Genomic DNA, 18245 nt, shown 5'->3' on the forward strand with positions numbered 1-18245 from the left:
AAAATGCATAATAGTTTCCTTTAACTCATGGTGGAGGTGCATTTGTGTCTCTACCTTCTCAATCATTCAGCAAATAATTTATTACAGAAAATCTGCTTGGGACTGAGTTTACATCATGTACGGCCTATGTGCTATACATTGAGGTCCCTGCTTCAATGTAACTTAGGGAGATAGATCATAAATATTTACTGAATGAGTGAATGCAGAACTAAAGCACAGTGACCTCTTATCACAATTAGTTTTTATGTGACTAGCTTTCTGACTTTTTTTTTTTTAGCTGATCTTTGCCCCCTATTGTATTTTGTATAAAATTGTATAAAATTCAGATTGAATTTTAGCAATTATTTTCAGTGACTCTTTAATAGGAAACCAGTGTGAAATTACAGTATTTAATTTTACCTTCAAATAATAAGAGCAACTGAAGCATGCCTTAATTTCCCTTGAACAGCTATTAAAACTAAGCTTGATGAGTAATCACTACTACTCTAAGTAGTAGATACTTTATTTTGCATTCAAATGAATGTCCTTTTGTCAGCTGGTTAAGTGATAGTTTTTTCTTCAAGTAATAAAATTTTTCATTCTTTGCCATGAAAAATCAAAGTGACAAGTCTTGGTTGCATTATATGATACCATATTTTGAAAAAATGCTTTATTTTATAGTCCTTCTCCCTCCCTAGTATTTCACCCTTTTGCATGACTTGCTCTCAGTAAAGTAGTGCTTATTACTTGTCTGCTACTTTCTGTTTGTCTTCATTTCTACAGCAGTCTTCAGCAGCTTTCAAAATTATAAATGTGACTTTCCTGTGACAGTCTAAAAAATGTTTAATCAGTGTGGTGCTGGGTATTTTTTCCACCCTTAGGGGAAACTGGAATCTTCTCCTTTATTTTTAAATTTCTTGGTACTTACTAAACTTCTGATCATTATTAACCACTTCAAGGTCTACTTAAATCTACTTAATGATGTTTCTTTTGTATGTAAGTCTCAGTGTCACATTTTTCTGTTAACGGCTAGTCACCACACCAAAAATACAGTTTAGTATTTCCAAACTTCACAAGTATTTTTTGATAAATATATCAGTCAAAATATTGTCCTTGTCATGAATTCCCACTTCATGAATTAAAACTATGATATGTGTCTACTATTGATGTTATGTCTGTAGTTTCACAATTCCATATGAAAAAGTATAAAACTGCTGTTTTGCATGTTAAAAAATTATTTTTCTCTATTGCATCTGGTGTAAGTATAAAAATTATGAGGTGTACTTTTTTTTAGTGTGTGTCTTACTATTAATTTGGAGAATATGGTCTGGCTAAATATGAGAAATTATTACTGCTAAATAACCCTGATTTTTAAGAAATCATTTAGCTCCAATATAAATATTTACTTCTAGTAATATACGTTACGGCTTTGGATACAGAGTGTTTTTAATTTGGCTCCTCTTGTGTAATTATTTTGTCACAGTATTTTTATTAAAAAAGTAGATGATTTCTGAAAGATTCAGAAAATAATGGAACAGATACAAGAACACAAATTCTTAAGTGGACTTTACACATGAATGTTATTGTTGCCATAGTACTCTTTAAGTATGGTGAAGTTAAAATTTGGTACCCTGTTGATTTTTTTAAAAACTGGAATATTTTTGACTAGTTTGCAGCTTTAATAGATGGAATTGAGTTACGACTTGCCCCATGTGCAAAATAAAGTTACAGCTCTTAGGCATCTGGACTTCTAGTTTCATGTGTGAACTAAGTTTCTTTAAATTTTCTAAGGAAAGAAATAAATATATTTTGTATTTGTGGGAAGGTAAAGTGGATGTAGAAAAGTCTAAGTACTAGTTGTATATGATTGGTAGACAAAGTGATTTATCCCAAATGTTCTGAATTCATATTATCAATTTGGTCTTCCTCCCCTGACTCCATAAGAAAAATTTTTGTGTGGAGGAATTCATCCAACACCGTTCCTCTCTAAAATATGAGGATGATCATAATGTTTATAATTTTTAGTGCATTATGCCTTATCTGTAGCATCAAATGTGGTCTATATGGAAAGGTTTAGGAAAAACTCCCATTTCACACAGATTGCCCATTTTTCTCAAAAAGAAAAGAAAAGAATTATATTAAATAAAAAAGATTTAGCCTTAGAGAAACAAATGACCAAGTTATTAAAAACAGGGTTTCTGCTACCTCAATTTTAGGAGAGAGAAATCCAGATTTAGTCATCTGTTAGCATATGCTGTGTGACTAACACCACAGGTGGTAGAAATGCCCATATGTTTGTGTTCCTGATTGTGCTTTTTATGACTATAATTCTCCCTTCATTTTTCTCTCTGTCCCTAAGTGTGCGAAGAACCCGTTTTTGCTTTAGTATTTCAGAATTTCAGAGACAGTATTATAGCTGCAAGTATCTGGTTTTCAGCAGCCTAGCCATTCTGAAACAGTGTCATAATTTGAACTCCTCTCCACAAGAGTTTTGACCTTGTGCTTATCAGCAAAGAAGTTCATTGGCACAGAATTCAAAGTGGTCCCTAGGAAAGGGGAACGTCTAACAACTGTCATTTTCAGATAGTTTTTAATTTATTTTATATTGACACTTAAATCACTAAAATGAACTTTCTAGGAAAATAAAGCAGTTTCAATTTTAAACCATAGGTGATATGTTAGTAGGCTTTCCATTTCTGTTGCATTAAAATAAATCATTATTCATGCATTTACTGTCATTACTGGTAATGATTACTATAGTAGTAAAAGTGATTATTACCACTATCACAATTTGAACTTTGAATTAAAATTCTCAATTTTATTTAATATACCAAGTCATGGTTTGTAACTTAAGACAAATAGTAATGTTTGATGGTCCCTTGCTCCTTGTGTATTTACAAACTTGAGGCTAGCTATTCAAATGTTGTAGAAGTATGAAAAAATTACCAGTCTTTTCTGAGAAGTTCGGAGTTAACATTGAATAAGATGTGAGCCATCTTTAGAAATTGAGACTGTTCATTGCTTAGAGTTACACATTTATTTAAAAAAAATCATGTGACTGTAAATTTTTTTGTGCTTTCCTGCTATTTAGATGCCCAGCCTACAGAGTCTGAGAAGGAAATTTATAATCAGGTGAATGTAGTATTAAAAGATGCAGAAGGTATCTTGGAGGATTTGCAATCATATAGAGGAGCTGGCCATGAAATACGAGAGGTAAAGATGTTTAAACATTTTCCAATAAACTAAAATTCTCTGTGTCCCTCTTCTTAAGCCCTTTTGTACATACTTGTGAATTCTCTGTTGCATATTAAGTATTACACTTAAAGAATGATCACTTACTTGGACTATTTCAGATGTGGTTTTAGTGATACAAGGGTTAAAGGAAAATGGTGTTCTGAATATGTAATTTATGTATGTTGGAGAAAATTTTATTTTTTTGGTTGCTCTCACATCTGAAATTTACAGTATCCATGAGGGATGATTTATATCATTTATTTATTTATTTAGTTAGTTAGTTAGTTAGTTATTATACATACATACATACATACATACTTTTTGGGCAGAGAAGAGAACATAACTTTCTGTGGCCTTTTGTCCTGCTATTCTTATTTTTTTCCCCACTCCTATGCTTTCCGGGAGAAGGCTGCTGTCATCCTTGTGGTCTGGACTCCCCCAACTGTCTGATGACTTTACACCATGGAGCAAATATCTAGTGTGGTTTCTTCAATTATCTTCTCCTGAGCCTCTGAACTCATCCAGGTTTCTAACTACCTCTTACTCCACTTCTTCTGTTTTTCAGAAAAAGCGGTATCTCTACTTGGTACCAAGATTAATGTCTCTACCTTTGTTCTGCATCCTCCTCTGGAATTTTGCTCTTTTAATTATTCCTTCTCTTAATTACATCTTCTATGTTTTTTCTTCTGTTGGCTTCTTCCCCTCAGAATATACACATACTTGGGTGTCCTCTACCACTACCACCCAAAGAAACACCCTAGCCTCTGGACCTATTTCTTTCTCATGATGCATTTCTTAAGGGCATTGTCCTGTTTCTTCATTTTTTCCCACCCTTCTGCTTCTTCTATTCTTCTGTATAACTAACAGTGCAGAGGTTGTCAAGGAGCAGTCTGTTGGTTTTACGGTCCGCATACCAGCTCCATTCCTCTGATGACATTTGTAGTGTTAATGAAGGCAGAATTAAGTGTAGGTACCAGAAGATGATTCAAGACGATTTAGTTTTGGACCAAGGGGCCACAGGTTTTGGTGATTGACTGGATGTTTAATATAAGGGAGAAGGGGAGTTAATGATTCCAGGGTTTCTGGTTTAGATTAGCCATTGGTGATAGCATGAGCTGAGGGAAATTATAGATATTGTGAATTCATTTTTTTTTTTTAAGCTCTCCTGGCTTGGGCTGTTTGTTTCTTGAACGTCTTACACACGTACACTTTCCTTCCTTCACATCCCAGTAATTACTTCCCCTACTGTCTTGCCCCAGTGCTTTGCATGCATTTCTTTTACGGTAACTATCACTTTTTTAAAAAATTATTGAAATTTAATGTTGATAACTCCACTGCCACCTCCAGCTTGAGGAGGAGGGTAAACCTGGTTTCTTACTAATTGGTGTGTCATCAGCACCTAAAACAGTGTTTAGGAAGCACTTAGTAACTGTCGAAGAAATAAATACTAGAGCTTAGACGAATCTTGCCAGTATCATTAGCTTAAGTGAAACCTTTAGATTTCAGTAAATAAAGGCATGTAACCATTTCTGTGAAATTCAAATCCTAAACATTTAAATATAATTTGAAAAATCCAAACATTTGTGGAAATGGAAGATTTAAATGATTAAACAGGATTTAATTAACTAATTGACAAATTCTTTTCCTGTAGGTCACAACAATTCATAGTTTGTTCTAAAAGTGTTTTAGTGTCTTCATATTGATTATCAGTGCTACAAATTATTTTTAATTGTTCAGTATTATATCATTAAATTTTTTAAAGTTTTATGGTTGAATTCTGATAGCTGGTTACAGTTGTTTCCCATAAGCAATAAAGAAAAAAACTATAGAGATACAGACTTTTATCTGTTTTTAAGGTTAGAGCCCTTAGGATTTTTTTTTTTTTTTAATTTAACCAAGTGAAGGGTTACTCTCCTTCTTTGTGGAAAGGCTCACTATAGTCTTTATATTGACTTAATGAAATGCATCTATTGACTTAATTGAATGTAGTTGTCATCTTCTAAAAGACCGTAAAATGATGGAAACCTTTAGGAGTCATTTCAAAGAGGACTTAGGGAGCTGTGAAACCAGGAATTTTAGAGGCAATGACTAAAGGTTGGAGTACCGTAGGACCCTATGGTCACCCAGTTTAGCGCCGTCACCATATTCAGTGCACTTGTAGCATTCCGTGGTTGGTAGTGCGGGCAAATAAATACATGTCACAGAGTTAAAGTTTACATAGAAAAATAACACTAAAAGGAAAGGGGAGAATCACAAGAGATAGTAAGAGATTCACCTTACCAGGCTACCTATTAAGGTACCTTCATTAATTCTTTGGTAAAGGAATTAAGGACAGAGAAATAGGTAAATAAAATAGATAAAAAAATATGTAAGCTAGAAAACAAAATAGCATTTAAATCTGTAGATTAAGGTAAGTGTGTAACTATTCAAGCCTTTGAAGAAACTTTCACTGAGGAATGCGTATTGATGTCTGGGTTGAACTCTATAAGCAGAAATAGCATATTTCAGAATAATAGGAAAACAAGAAAGGAAGGTACAAATAAAAGCTGATTATATACAAATATACAGAGAACAGATACCACTACAGTAACTGTCAATAGAAAGACTTAAATAAACTTGGGAGAACTACTATTCTACCTATGAAAAAACACAGACAATAGAAATAAAGTGTTCAGATTTACTAATAAATGCACATCACTGTCAAGCAGTTTTACTATATACAATAATTGTTAAAAGTTCAATATTGGTTGGTTTATGAAGGTAGTGATTTTAATGAAAGTGCTATTATAAAATGGTTTCCTTTTTTGGAGGTCTATTTGGCCAGTTGTAAAATGAGATCTATAAAATTTTTTTTTAGATTACATTTTAGAAAATATTCTCCAAAACAGTATCATTCAAGAGCAAGGTAAATGTACAAAACTGTGCTGTGGGTGTGGAATTACTTATATTTTTGTTTAAGTAACATTTTAGTAAACATGATTGAAATAGAATAAAATTTGATTTAATACAGAATCTGTTAAATAAACAAAGCTTATTGTCTAGGATAGGCCACTGGTGAGGGAAATAAGAACACTCAGCTACTGTTTTGATGAATCTATACCAGTTGTGACATTTTTGGAGCTGGGAGTTAACATATCTGCTCCATGACAGTCTCACCGCTAACCTGTACTGAGTGTCCTTTGCATGTTGGGCTGTCTGGGTGCTGTACCAGAAATGTCGCCTAACGCAGTGAAACTAATGTGAAAGGAAAAGGAATCGCAATTACAGTGAGAACCATAAGATGTTATCATAAAAGAGCAACCAGTGTCCCAGTCTAAATGCAGGCAGGGCAGGGTCAGGGAAGCAGTTAACTCACTCAGTTGTGAAAGTAGGTATGTTTGCCAGACCATTTTGATATTATGAGAATGAGTTATTATTTTGAAAATAATTCTTAGCTCTTGCAAGAGAAGTTGGATATGCTTCTCAAGAAAAGAAAATTTTAATTTTTATCTGTCTGGTTATTTCCTGAATAATAAACAGATTTTTACCACTTGATATAAAGCATTGCTGAGACTGGGTCTTGAGGCTAAAAGAACTTTTCGTATTTGTCAGGACAGTATCACAGTCCCTTTGAAATATTCATATTAATGTGAAAGAAGGATTGTTACATGTAACGTCTGATTTTCTTTAATATTAAAATTGTAGGTAGTGACATAAATGGGATTCACTTCAGAATCCTACTGTGTTTGGATAGAATTCATAAACATTTTATATAGGGGGCACCTGGGTGGCCTAGTTGGTTGAGCATCTGATTTAGGCTTAGGTCGTCTTGGGATCTTGGGGTCCTGGACTTCTGGAATCCTCGGATCCAGCCCTGCCAGGGCTCCCTCTTGATGGGGAAACTGCTTGTCCCTCTCCCTCTGCCTCCCCCTCTCCTTCTCATGCTCTTACCTGTCTCTCAAATAAATGAATATGATCTTTAAAAAAAAAAAAGTTTTACATAAAAAAATCAAAATTTTCATGTTGCGGAAAGCTTATAAGACGCATTGTGTAAATAATACATAGCCCATTTGTTTAGTTTGTAGCTTATTTATTCAGAGCATTCCTTAAATCTGTCTGCTTTCAATTTTATTTTGCTTTCTTGTTTTTCAGTTTAGTGTGGATGGAGTCAGAGTACTAGTTGCCTTTGGAAAATCTAAACAAGTCGATACCTCCTGATAATGTTTATAAGAAGAACCCCCCAGACACTCCCCCATTTTGGTTATGAGTTTCAACTTTCAGATAGCATGTTTAGCTTGTTTGAAAATGTTAGAGAAAACAAACCAGATGGTTTAAAAAAAAGGCCTTAAGTTCCATAAAAGAGTACGAAAAGCAAAAGAAAGATAAAAGCAAGAAAATACCTTTCTTTGGGAGTGACCCCTCCGTGTTCACAAAAGATTGCTTAGTGGTCTGAAAGGCAGGTCATATTTTATCAAGTATACCAGGGTTTCCTGTGTTTGCCGAAACCTATATTTTAATGTAAAAATAATACTGTTTTGATTTTTAAAGCTCTAACTATTTTTATTCTTTGGATTTTGAAGGCAATCCAGCATCCAGCAGATGAGAAGTTGCAAGAGAAGGCTTGGGGTGCAGTTGTCCCACTAGTAGGCAAATTAAAGACATTTTATGAATTTTCTCAGAGGTTAGGTAAGTTGAAAGTTTCCTAATTATGACTTCCCTAGTGAAAAAGTCATTTATTGATAAGGAATTAATGTAGAGTATTTTATATTCACCTTGCTAAATTTATATGCTACATAGGTACAGCAATCTTGTTAGACTGTAATATTACAGCATAATTGTATCATCCCTATCAACCTAGGTCTTTAAATTATTTAGACCATTTCCCCCAATAAATTATAATTTCCATAAGGAAATGCCTGATTTTTGTTATTTATTTATTTATTTATTTACTTACTTACTTACTTACTTTCTTATTTGTTTATTTTAGCCTAAAGGGTTCTGGAAACACGTGCTAGAATTTCTCTCCAGCTCTACAGCACATCCTGTCCCATGTGTGGGAACTAATCATCAGGCCCTTGGGTTATTTAGATTTTTGTGTCCTTAAAAATAATTGCTGATTATGGTCAGTTCATGTATCTAAAATGGTACAAGATGAGAAATAGCAAGTTGATGATGTGCCCAAAATTATCTGGGGAGTTATTAAAACAAAAAGCATTCAAAACCATTTGCTTTTTCCCTGATGTGGGAAAAATTCCTCAAAGATCAGAATTGTATCTTCCATATAGTGAGTAAGCAGAATTGGAATTCCCTTTCTGTTAAAGGAGGAGGAAGAGCAGGTTAAGATTTAGGTAGTTAGCTGTTGGAGTAATTTGAAAGACATAAGTTGCCAGGTTTTAGAAATTGGTAATTACTTGAGTTCTGTGTTTTGTTGTTTATTAGAATGTTTTTAAGTCTCTAGATGCCTTGGAAAAATCATTAGCTTGGGCAGTTGATTGGTATTGGCTGGAGCGATCTCTATGGCAAAGCATCTCTGTGTCCATTGGTGTAGGGCTTGAGTGTTATAGTTTGCAGTAGGTCACTGTCACTTCCTAGTTTTTTCTATCTGGCTCTCCATAACTTTCATATTGGCTACTAGGCCACTTGGGTCTGCAACCTACTTCAAAGCTGAAGTACAATTTTTTAAAAATGCCTACTTTTTTTTGTTGTTGTTTTTTTAAATGCCTACATTTTTTAAAAACTAAGAGAACTGCTCTTTTTCTTAGATGAAGGACAGACTGTTAAAGGTACAGATTATTGAAATAGAAGTATTGTTACAAATTATCCTTTTTTTACTAGAAGTAAAAATTGTAGCTTATTACCTCAACAGGACAGTCAGTTCTTTCACACTGCCAACCTTTTGATCAAGTATCTCTGTAATCTGTAATTTTGTAGCTTCATTGGACTGAAGTGTTTTAATTGTGATTATCATCTTGACTCCTTCATATTTAGAGTGTTTGTTGTGCTGCTAGTTCCTGGCTGCATTTGAAGTTACATTGCTTTGGATGGTGTTCAGGCCTACTCAGACTCATCTTGGTCTCTTAGCATTTGCCAGTTAGAAAAGAATAATTGTAAAATAGGCCAAACCAGTCAGGGTTACATGTTTTCTCATGTTTTAACTATCGGAATTAAATCAGGCTATTGGTCTCTGTTCCATTTCACCAGAGTATATTATAACATAGGTAATAGCAAGAAGCTATCGTTTTTCATACCGTCATGTGGGAGCCTGGAACTTTGATTACTCTAAGGACTTCTGTAAAGTTATAAGGAAAGTACAAATTTAATATAGGACAGTTTACTCCTCATCTCTTCCCCAGTAACCTGGTTAATAATGTTTCCAGGTTCTTTGTGGACAGTAACATACCTTGTTTACATATGATAGGAGCTCACTGTTTCTTGAGTGAGTGAGGGTGAACTAATGAGTACACACATCTGGGGGTTCCTGGGTGGCTCAGTCGTTAAGGGTCTGCCTTGGGTTCAGGTCATAATCCCAGGGTCCTTGGGATGGAGCCCCACATCAGGCTCCCTGCTCAATGGGAAGTCTGCTTCTCCCTCTGCTTGTGATCTCTCTCTCTGTCAAATAAATAAATAAAATCTTTTTTTAAAAAAATGAATACACACATTTGATGTATCAGATATGTATTAGGTATTTAGGAGGAGCAGTAATACAGATTTTAGGCTTTGGAGGCATAGCTTCCTATTAGAAATCTGGTGTTTGCCATGTATTAGTTGTGTGGTCTTGACCACATGACTTAAATTCTCTGATTTACAGTACCCTATCTGGACTTCAAGTCTGGTAGGCCATCTGGTTTATATCCACTAAACCTTTTGTCTCTTTTGTTCCTGCTTGAGCCACCGGTGAGGATAAACATTACAAATAGCCCACAAAGCACCACCTGTTAAGAGCCACATGATCCTTCAGAATCGTGCTATCCCAAGGAGAGGGTGCTTGGCCTCAGCACTGCAGATACACTGTGGTGTGTATTCCAGAAGAGGGACCCTGATCCCTTGCCAGTTTGCATCCTTCTAGAGAGAGGGGGAAGGGATCACTCGACTAATTGGGAAGATACACTGACCTTAGGCTATAAGATTAATATTGCCGGCCTGGGGAATATTCTGTACCTGCTTATTTTAGTCTGAGGCCTTCCTAGTTGAGGCAACTCAGTGAAGGTTGTATGATCAGACAATAAACAGACTCCTTTGTCTTTCCTCAGTCATCTTCCTGTTTCAGGGGCTTATTAATAGGGACCATCCCCTGAGATCATAATGGGTAGGTCTCTCCAACATGTTGGCTCGCTTTCTCTGGGCTAGATTGCCCACAATGAGTGTGGTCATGTTTCTTGGCTATGTTAAGTCACCCACCATCCACATCTTTTGTGTTCTCTTCTGAGGATTTAAGTTCTGATATAAGTCTTTGATTTAGATGTGGATGGCAGTGGTGAGAATAAATGCTTGTCTCTAAAGGAGAACTTTGGACAGGGGCCTCCTCTTCCTAGGCATCCAGTCATTTCCCATTATTGTTCTACTTGTGGACTAATCTGTTTTTATTATTTTTCCCAGTTAGTCTCTTCCTTGTAACGTTGTGCACTGATCTACCAGCTAATTTCTTCTAGAACTTAGTAACTTGTTAATTTCTTCTTGTCACCTTTCCTAAGAATCCTGTTCACGTGATTTTGTTTTAGGAGCTCCATCCAGAAGACCAATCCCTACATCACCGTCTCCTTGACATCCGTTTCTTTACAACTCAGCCAGAGACCTGAGCCGTCTTCTGGGATCTTCTGTCTCTGATTCCTTTCTTGACACAGGGCATTAAAGACTAGTAGGATTGTTTTGTATCCACAGAGGCTCTCAAAATGAGAGGCTGGTCTAGGTGTCCCAGAGGCAGATATGCAGTGCCATTGTCTTGAGATGCCCTTTTTTCGCAGATTTGCCCTTGAGTGCTTCAGCCATTCAGGGACAGAAGTTCTCCAACATGGTTATTGTCCAGCCCAGCTCAGCCTAGTGACTGGACTGCACTCTTTGGGGGTGGGGGGGCCATCTCCCAAAGTGGCAGAGCACCTTGAATGTTAATTTTACCCTGAGACTTGATAAAGTCTAGGAAATGCAAATTTCTTTTTTCTTTAACAGCCTGTAACAGTATTGGTGTGCGTGTGTGTGTGTTTAACGGTTTTTTACTATTCTCATCTCTCTCAAACTTTGCTTTCCACTTACATTAATACTGACAGACAGAATGAATCTCAAGAGATGAGTAAGCCATTTTTTAAAATACCTAAAATGTGTTTTTCCTTTTAGTTGACCTTCACATCCACTCTTGCACTTCTGTAAACCATCTGTACTTCTGCAACCCATTCTACACACAGCAGATGACATGGAGTTTTTATAAATGTTAATCTGATGATAGCACCACCCTGCTCAAGTAGTTTCTCCAGGGACATTAGGATGACAAGACCAGAATACTTACTATGGCACATAAATTACACACGTATTGTTCTGGTCTTAGGTTACTCTCCTCCTTGTGCTCTCTTTTCTACATGTATTGGTCTTCTTGCCATTCCTCTGCTGTGTCCTGCTCTTCTCAGCTCAGGATCGGGCTCACTGCCCTGCCTGCAAACTCTTTTTCATCTTTAAAGATTTTTTTAATTTTATTTATTTGTCATAGAGAGAGAAGCGAGAGCAAGCACAGGCAGACAGAGGCAGAGGGAGAAGCAGGCTCCCTGCCAAGCAAGGAGCCCGACGTGGGACTCGATCCCAGGACGCTGGGATCATGACCTGAGCCGAAGGCAGCCGCTTAACCAACTGAGCCACCCAGGCATCCCACTTTTTTTTTTTTTTTTTAAAGATTTTTTATTTTATTTATTTGTCATAGAGAGAGAAGCGAGAGCAAGCACAGGCAGACAGAGGCAGAGGGAGAAGCAGGCTCCCTGCCTCTTTTTCATCTTTAATGCACACCTCAGTCTCAGCCCAAATGTCACTTACTCAGAGAGGTCTTTTCCTGAGCCTTAAACTAGGTGAGGTTCTATTTTTATATTTTGTCATTGTATCATGTACTTCTTAACACACATCACAACGATAATAATTTGTCTTTCTTCTCTGTGTAGTCACGCTCCGTGTGGGCATAAGGAGCATGTCTGCTTTCATCTCTGTTCCCCTAGTGCCTGGCACACGGTTGACAGGACTTTTTCTGACTTGCTATAAAAAAAAAGATAAGAACTATTGTTTGGAGTTATTGTGTAGGTGACAAATAATGTCTCTGTAGTATCTAGCTTAGTACCAGCACATATTAGTCATACAAGAAGTACCTCCTGTGTAGTAATCCATAGATGCACGTTTTAGAAGGTTACAGAAGGCTGGGTAGAGTGTTGCTTTATTTGAGAGACAGTCAGTTATGTACTGTGGTAGAAAGAATAAGGCTGTCGAGTCAGAAACATCTGGCATTTACTAGCTATACCCTTGGGAGTCTAAATCTTTGAAACTCAGTATGTACCCATCGTAATGCTCATGTCCTAGTTGACGGTGAAAGTTTAATAGGAGACCAAGTCATATGCGTAGTAGAGATGTTAGTTCTTATTAGGGTCTTCATAAATAGTAGAGCTGGTATTTTTTTAAGTTAAGGGTTGATGATCTGATAAATTTATTATTAATAAATATTAGTAATCTGACAGTTTTTCATTAATGTTGGATCACCATCTACTACCGTAAGTTCCTGTTTTCTCTGAAAGAGTCTGGCATTTCTTTCTGATTCTGGAATCTATGAATGAATTAGTTTGATTTCTTTGATTTTTTTTTTTTTTTGAAGTGAAATATATCTATTTTTAAACACAGTATATATTAGTTCCAAAAAGCATTTATTTCGAAGGGACCGTTTTACTTACATAATGAATCAGGATATTTATATTGTGATTCTAAGATGCCAAGCTCTAAGATAGGAAGCTAATTATTAAATCAAAAACTTCATTTCCCTTAGTATCTGAAAGAAAGCAATTTGTGTTTATAAATAAGCAACATATTCAAAGTACGAACAGTTGCTGATTGATTCCCAGCCATGTGGAGATTTGACTGTGTGGACATGATGCCACTGAAAGTTACTCAGCTGTAGGGTAACCCTTTACCAGTTCATAAAAACCAACACTACGTAGAATGATGAAAACAGAACATTTGCTGTTTGATCCTGGTGTTAAATTCATTAGATTTGCATTCTGTGTTATTTTGAATTTGGGTTTATGAAATTTTAAAGCTGAATTGGTTCCTTCAAGGTTTTTATTCTGTTTAACACTGTTCCATTTCAGTGATTATATTTAGATGATCTGGCTTTTGAAGAGACCTTATTTTTATGGGAATTAAAATCATAACATTTATAAATTGCTCATTTTTAAATAAAAATCAGGGAGCTACAGCCCAAGATTTTAATCTTCCTTTCTGTAGAAGCAGCACTAAGAGGTCTTCTGGGAGCCTTGACAAGTACCCCGTACTCTCCCACGCAGCATCTAGAGCGAGAGCAGGCTCTTGCCAAACAGTTCGCAGAGATTCTTCATTTCACACTCCGGTTCGACGAGCTCAAGGTAGGCCTCCCTACTGGCCCCGAGGTGCATGGATGTCGTGAGCCTCTCAGTGAGCACAGTAGGAAATGCCTGGAGACCTTCACAGTGTGTTTACGTGGTGTCTGTTGGTTCATCGCAAAACATGGAAAACTACATTTAAAAGGGCAAATCTTTTGATGTATTATACGTGTAGCAAATAGCAAATTACCCAATAGTTTGTCTTCATTTAACTTCATTTTAAAAATATCTCTGGAGCAATATTCACCTTTTCTAATACTATTTTTTCTTCTCTACTCATCCCTAATTTTCAGCATCCCTTTATATAAAGATGTTAAGAGATTTCCTTTCTTCCTTGTGCCTGCCTGCCTGTCTTCTTCCTCATCTCTTTATGTTGTCTTCCTATTTCCCTGCACACTCTCCCCGCCCCCACATTGTTGGAAGGACTGAGTGTAAAGAAATAGGTAGTAACTCTCATGTGAGGAGACCTGATCCACTTGAGACTCTGTCACAGTAACCAGGTGTGAGGTGGGTCCTTCCAACTTTCCAAGACCTCGAGGACCTTATCTGATAGGTGGTAGAGGTGGATTCCTAATTACAGCCTTTTATTTATTTTACAAAATAGGAAGCGATTCTCTTTTATTAATACTTTGAGCACAAAGAATTTGTATATAAAATTTTAGTCTGAGGATTGCACTGTTGACCATATAGACGTACCAAGACATACATACTTTTTATTGTATTAATTCAAAACTAAGTGCTTACATATTTCTTCTTCTTTCTTTTATTTGATAATACTGGTTTTTGGGAAACAACCGTTTATTTCATATGTTACCTAAAATTACTGAAAAGAAGGGAAGTATATGGATCATGACTATAAAACAGTTTACATGGTTTATATTCAGAAGGACTAAGTACAATGTTATGTGATTTAGGTACAAAAAGCTATCTTGGGTTATGCCAGTTTTAGTTCTTAAATTAGGGAGTTGTCACTTAACTCGTTAAAGCTGTATTTAGGAGATTTTTCACTTAATTTTTACACTGTCATTTAGTGTGCATAATACGTTTTTCTTTCGTGAATGTCTTCTTTAGATGACAAATCCCGCCATACAGAACGATTTCAGCTATTACAGAAGAACATTGAGTCGTATGAGGATTAATAACGTCCCAGTAAGTCAATGCTTTGAATTGGGTATAGTAATGATAGCCGTTAGTTTGCTTGTTCATGTGCTCGTCCATTCAGATGAAGTTCAAGCTGATGATAAAGTCGGTAACTCACTACGGGCTGTCGCTGTGGGAGGAAAGGGCAGGATGCCCCCGACTGCCCTTCCACTGAGTCCCTTCAATCGCCATGACTCCTTCCTTCAGTACAGTTGCTGTCTGTTCATACAACATTGATACTTAAAAATTCTCTGTGTAGTCTCATTTTATTTATTTTTTGATTTTTTAGAAAAGATTTTATTTTTAAGTAATCTTTACACTTCACATGGGGCTCGAACTCACAACCCCAAGATCAAGAGCCCCTGACCAAGCCAGTCAGGTGCCTCATGTGGATTCTCATTTAAATTGCACAAAAACTTTGTGAAATCGTGGTTGTGAGTTTTTTGACTCCACAGTCTTAGAATGGAAGAATCCTGGAGAGAATTTGACTGGAATGGGAGGATACTGATGTTGGCAAGAGGGGAGAGCAAGCTCATGGACCGTGAGCACTCCTGTGCCTGTTCCTTGGTTACATAAATGCTCTTCTGCTTTACTTGGGCTTGATTTGCCTTGATTTCTCCTTGTCTTTACCCTTTTCTACCTCCAGGGAGTCAAATACCGTAAGTAAAACCTTAAATAGAAAGAAATTGTTCTCTATTTCTTTAGGGATTTTGAGGAACCTACATTGTGCTAATTGGTGTGAAAAATGGGGAAATTTCTAGGGTCAGCCTTGTAGCCTCAACTGGATAGTTTAATACTAAAGATTACATAAGTGTGTAAGGAGTGGTAAGTGGCGTAAGAGGTTAAAGAAAGTGCCAAAGGAAAAATAAAAAGAAGAAAGTGCCAAAGGAGTGACCATTCTTTTTTTTTTCTTTTTCTTTTTTCATTGAGTCAGTATTTCCTGAAGTGTCTATTGTAAGATGGGCCTTGGTAGGAAAAGGATTTCTCTTCCATGAAGCATCTGTTATTTTACATCAGTTTGGTTTTGCATAGACCAGTTTCTGCTGTGATGTTGACTTATCATTTGTCTTTTTCATATCCACCATGTCAAATCGAATCAAATCAAATCAAAACACGTAACACCCAGTCAGTCCTCCTGTTATAGCTGTCCTGCTACCTCTCAAGGCCAGACACCATAAAATCATCTTTGCCCTGTCTTTCATCCTCCGTAATTACAGGTACATCCAACTGTTGCCAAGTAAAATATCTTTCACATCTCTTCCCCACCCCCGTTTTCATCTTTGTTTTTCTGTTCCAGTTGAGAGCCTCATTCTCATTCTTGTTGGGAGGCATTCTGTAGAACTCATTTTTTGACCTATGGTCCCTTTGGCACACTCCGCCCGCCACCATTAGTCAGTTTGCTTTAGGGGTGCCTCGGTGGTTGGCACCTGCCTTCAGCCCAGGTCATAATCTCAGGGTCCTGGGATTGAGCCCCGCATTGGGCTCCCTGCTCAGCGGGAGGTCTGCTTCCACCAACCCTCCCCCCCCCCGCCGCCCCTCCCTGTCGTGCTTGCCTCTGCCTACTTGTGATTTCTCTCTCTGTCAAATAAATGAATAAAATCTTTAAAAAAAAAAAAAAAAGAAAGAAAGAAAAAGAAAATTGACCTAGTTGTTGTTCCTTTCTAATAACATGTCCAGGGGCCCCCCATTACATGCAGAAGAAAAATGCGAATTTAAGCTAGCTCTTAAGACACTCTGCAGTCTGACCCCAGCCTTCCTTCCCAACCTTACTGTCCGCTGGCCGTGGCCCCTTGTACACTGAACACACTGGATTACTCTAAGCCACTTGAAAACATGCTCTTCTTCCCTGACTTTTTGGAATGCTGTGCCTACCTGCCCATCTGCAAAGGCTGTCTTCAGAGTCTGTCTGTCTCAGTTTCTTCCAGTCTAATGTAGTCTTCCTCTCACCTCTTTTTTTTGGTCATCACTTCTTAGTGTTTTGTGGGTACCTGTGTGATCCTAAAACAGAGGCTGGGGCAGCGTCTTCCTCATCTTCCTGTCTTCCATAGCATTAAGAATAATGCCTTGTTATAGTAGGCAGCCCATCCAGGTTTTACTCAACAGCTTAATATTATTTACAATATTTTAAAAGATGTTAATCTTTCTGAAAAATTGCTTAATATCATTTTTAACCTGTTTTAAAGAATATTTAAGTATTATTTGCACATGAGGATCTGAAATATAATTGAAGGGTACTTAATAGAATAACAAGCATTAGCGAAACAGGCACTCTGCCTAGGCTCTTTTTTTTTTTTTTTTTAAGATTTTATTTATTTATTTGACAGAGAGAAATCACAAGTAGATGGAGAGGCAGGCAGAGAGAGAGAGGGAAGCAGGCTCCCTGCTGAGCAGAGAGCCCGACGCGGGACTCGATCTCAGGACCCTGAGATCATGACCTGAGCCGAAGGCAGCGGCTTAACCCACTGAGCCACCCAGGCGCCCTAGGCTCTTCTTTTATAGATGTTATCATATTTAATAATTTGTGAACTGATATCACACGCTCTTACTTTCTACATAGGCAGAAGGAGAAAATGAAGTAAATAATGAATTGGCAAATCGAATGTCTTTGTTTTATGCTGAGGCAACCCCAATGCTGAAAACCTTAAGTGATGCCACGACAAAATTTGTATCAGAGGTAAGCGTTGCCTGGATGGTTGATTATCTTCGTGTTATTCTTCCTGTCTGCAGCCACGGTGACCTCCGCAGGCCCTGTGACATTGCCAGCTCTGAGTGCGTAAGCACTGAGTCCTGTCCCTTCCCCAGGGCCCACATGCACGCATCTACCTGCCTATGAGCAGCTTCCCTTTGGATGTATAGTCAACACCTCAGTGGTGTCATGGCCAAACAAAGTGTTGGGTGTTACCTCCTGACCCTGCCCTTTCTCCAGTCTTTTCTGTCTTAATTAATAGTACCACTATAAAGGGAAGTAACTTACAGGTTATAATCCTGAATTCCTTTCTTTATCTCACCTCTTTTATCTCCTCTGTGAGACAGTGTTATTGACTCTCCCTCTAAAATAGACCATGAGTCTGAAAACTTAGCCCCTTTCTTGCTCTCCCTCTCCAGATCGGCCCTCTCACCTCGGACCTGGATTACAGCATTCGTGTTCCCCCTGGTCCTACTTCTTCTGCTCTTGCCCCGCTGTAGTCCTTTCTCCAAAAGAGCCGCCAAAAAAATCTTCTTTTTAAAAACCACTTCTTCCTCTGTTTAGAATGTTTCAAACATTTAAAAAGCCCTTTAAGAAGCCCTTCTTCCTCTGTATAAAATACTTCCAGTGACTTC

General features: G+C 37.2%; 1 protein-coding gene across 41 annotated transcripts in view; it reads left to right on the plus strand.

Annotated features, from left to right (window-relative positions):
* The window catches only part of CYRIB (CYFIP related Rac1 interactor B), a 144194-nt gene that overhangs the window by 115049 nt on the left and 10900 nt on the right, over nt 1-18245 (plus strand). For 32 of the 41 annotated variants that reach the window (XR_014308612.1, XR_014308613.1, XM_082719726.1 and 29 more), the window contains 5 exons: nt 3071-3192; nt 7773-7878; nt 13651-13787; nt 14856-14933; nt 17482-17598. Coding sequence is in view for 39 of the 41 variants with exons in the window: in XM_082719726.1 (XP_082575852.1) it covers nt 3071-3192; nt 7773-7878; nt 13651-13787; nt 14856-14933; nt 17482-17598 (560 nt within the window). In the remaining 2 variants the exon portion in view is untranslated. The remainder of the gene's footprint in view (nt 1-3070; nt 3193-7772; nt 7879-13650; nt 13788-14855; nt 14934-17481; nt 17599-18245) is intronic. The other 9 variants (XM_082719751.1, XM_082719753.1, XM_082719747.1 and 6 more) reach the window with 2 other exon arrangements.

This window comes from Mustela nivalis (genome assembly GCF_964662115.1).
Source record: "Mustela nivalis genome assembly, chromosome: 2".
Classification (NCBI taxonomy): domain Eukaryota; kingdom Metazoa; phylum Chordata; class Mammalia; order Carnivora; family Mustelidae; genus Mustela; species Mustela nivalis.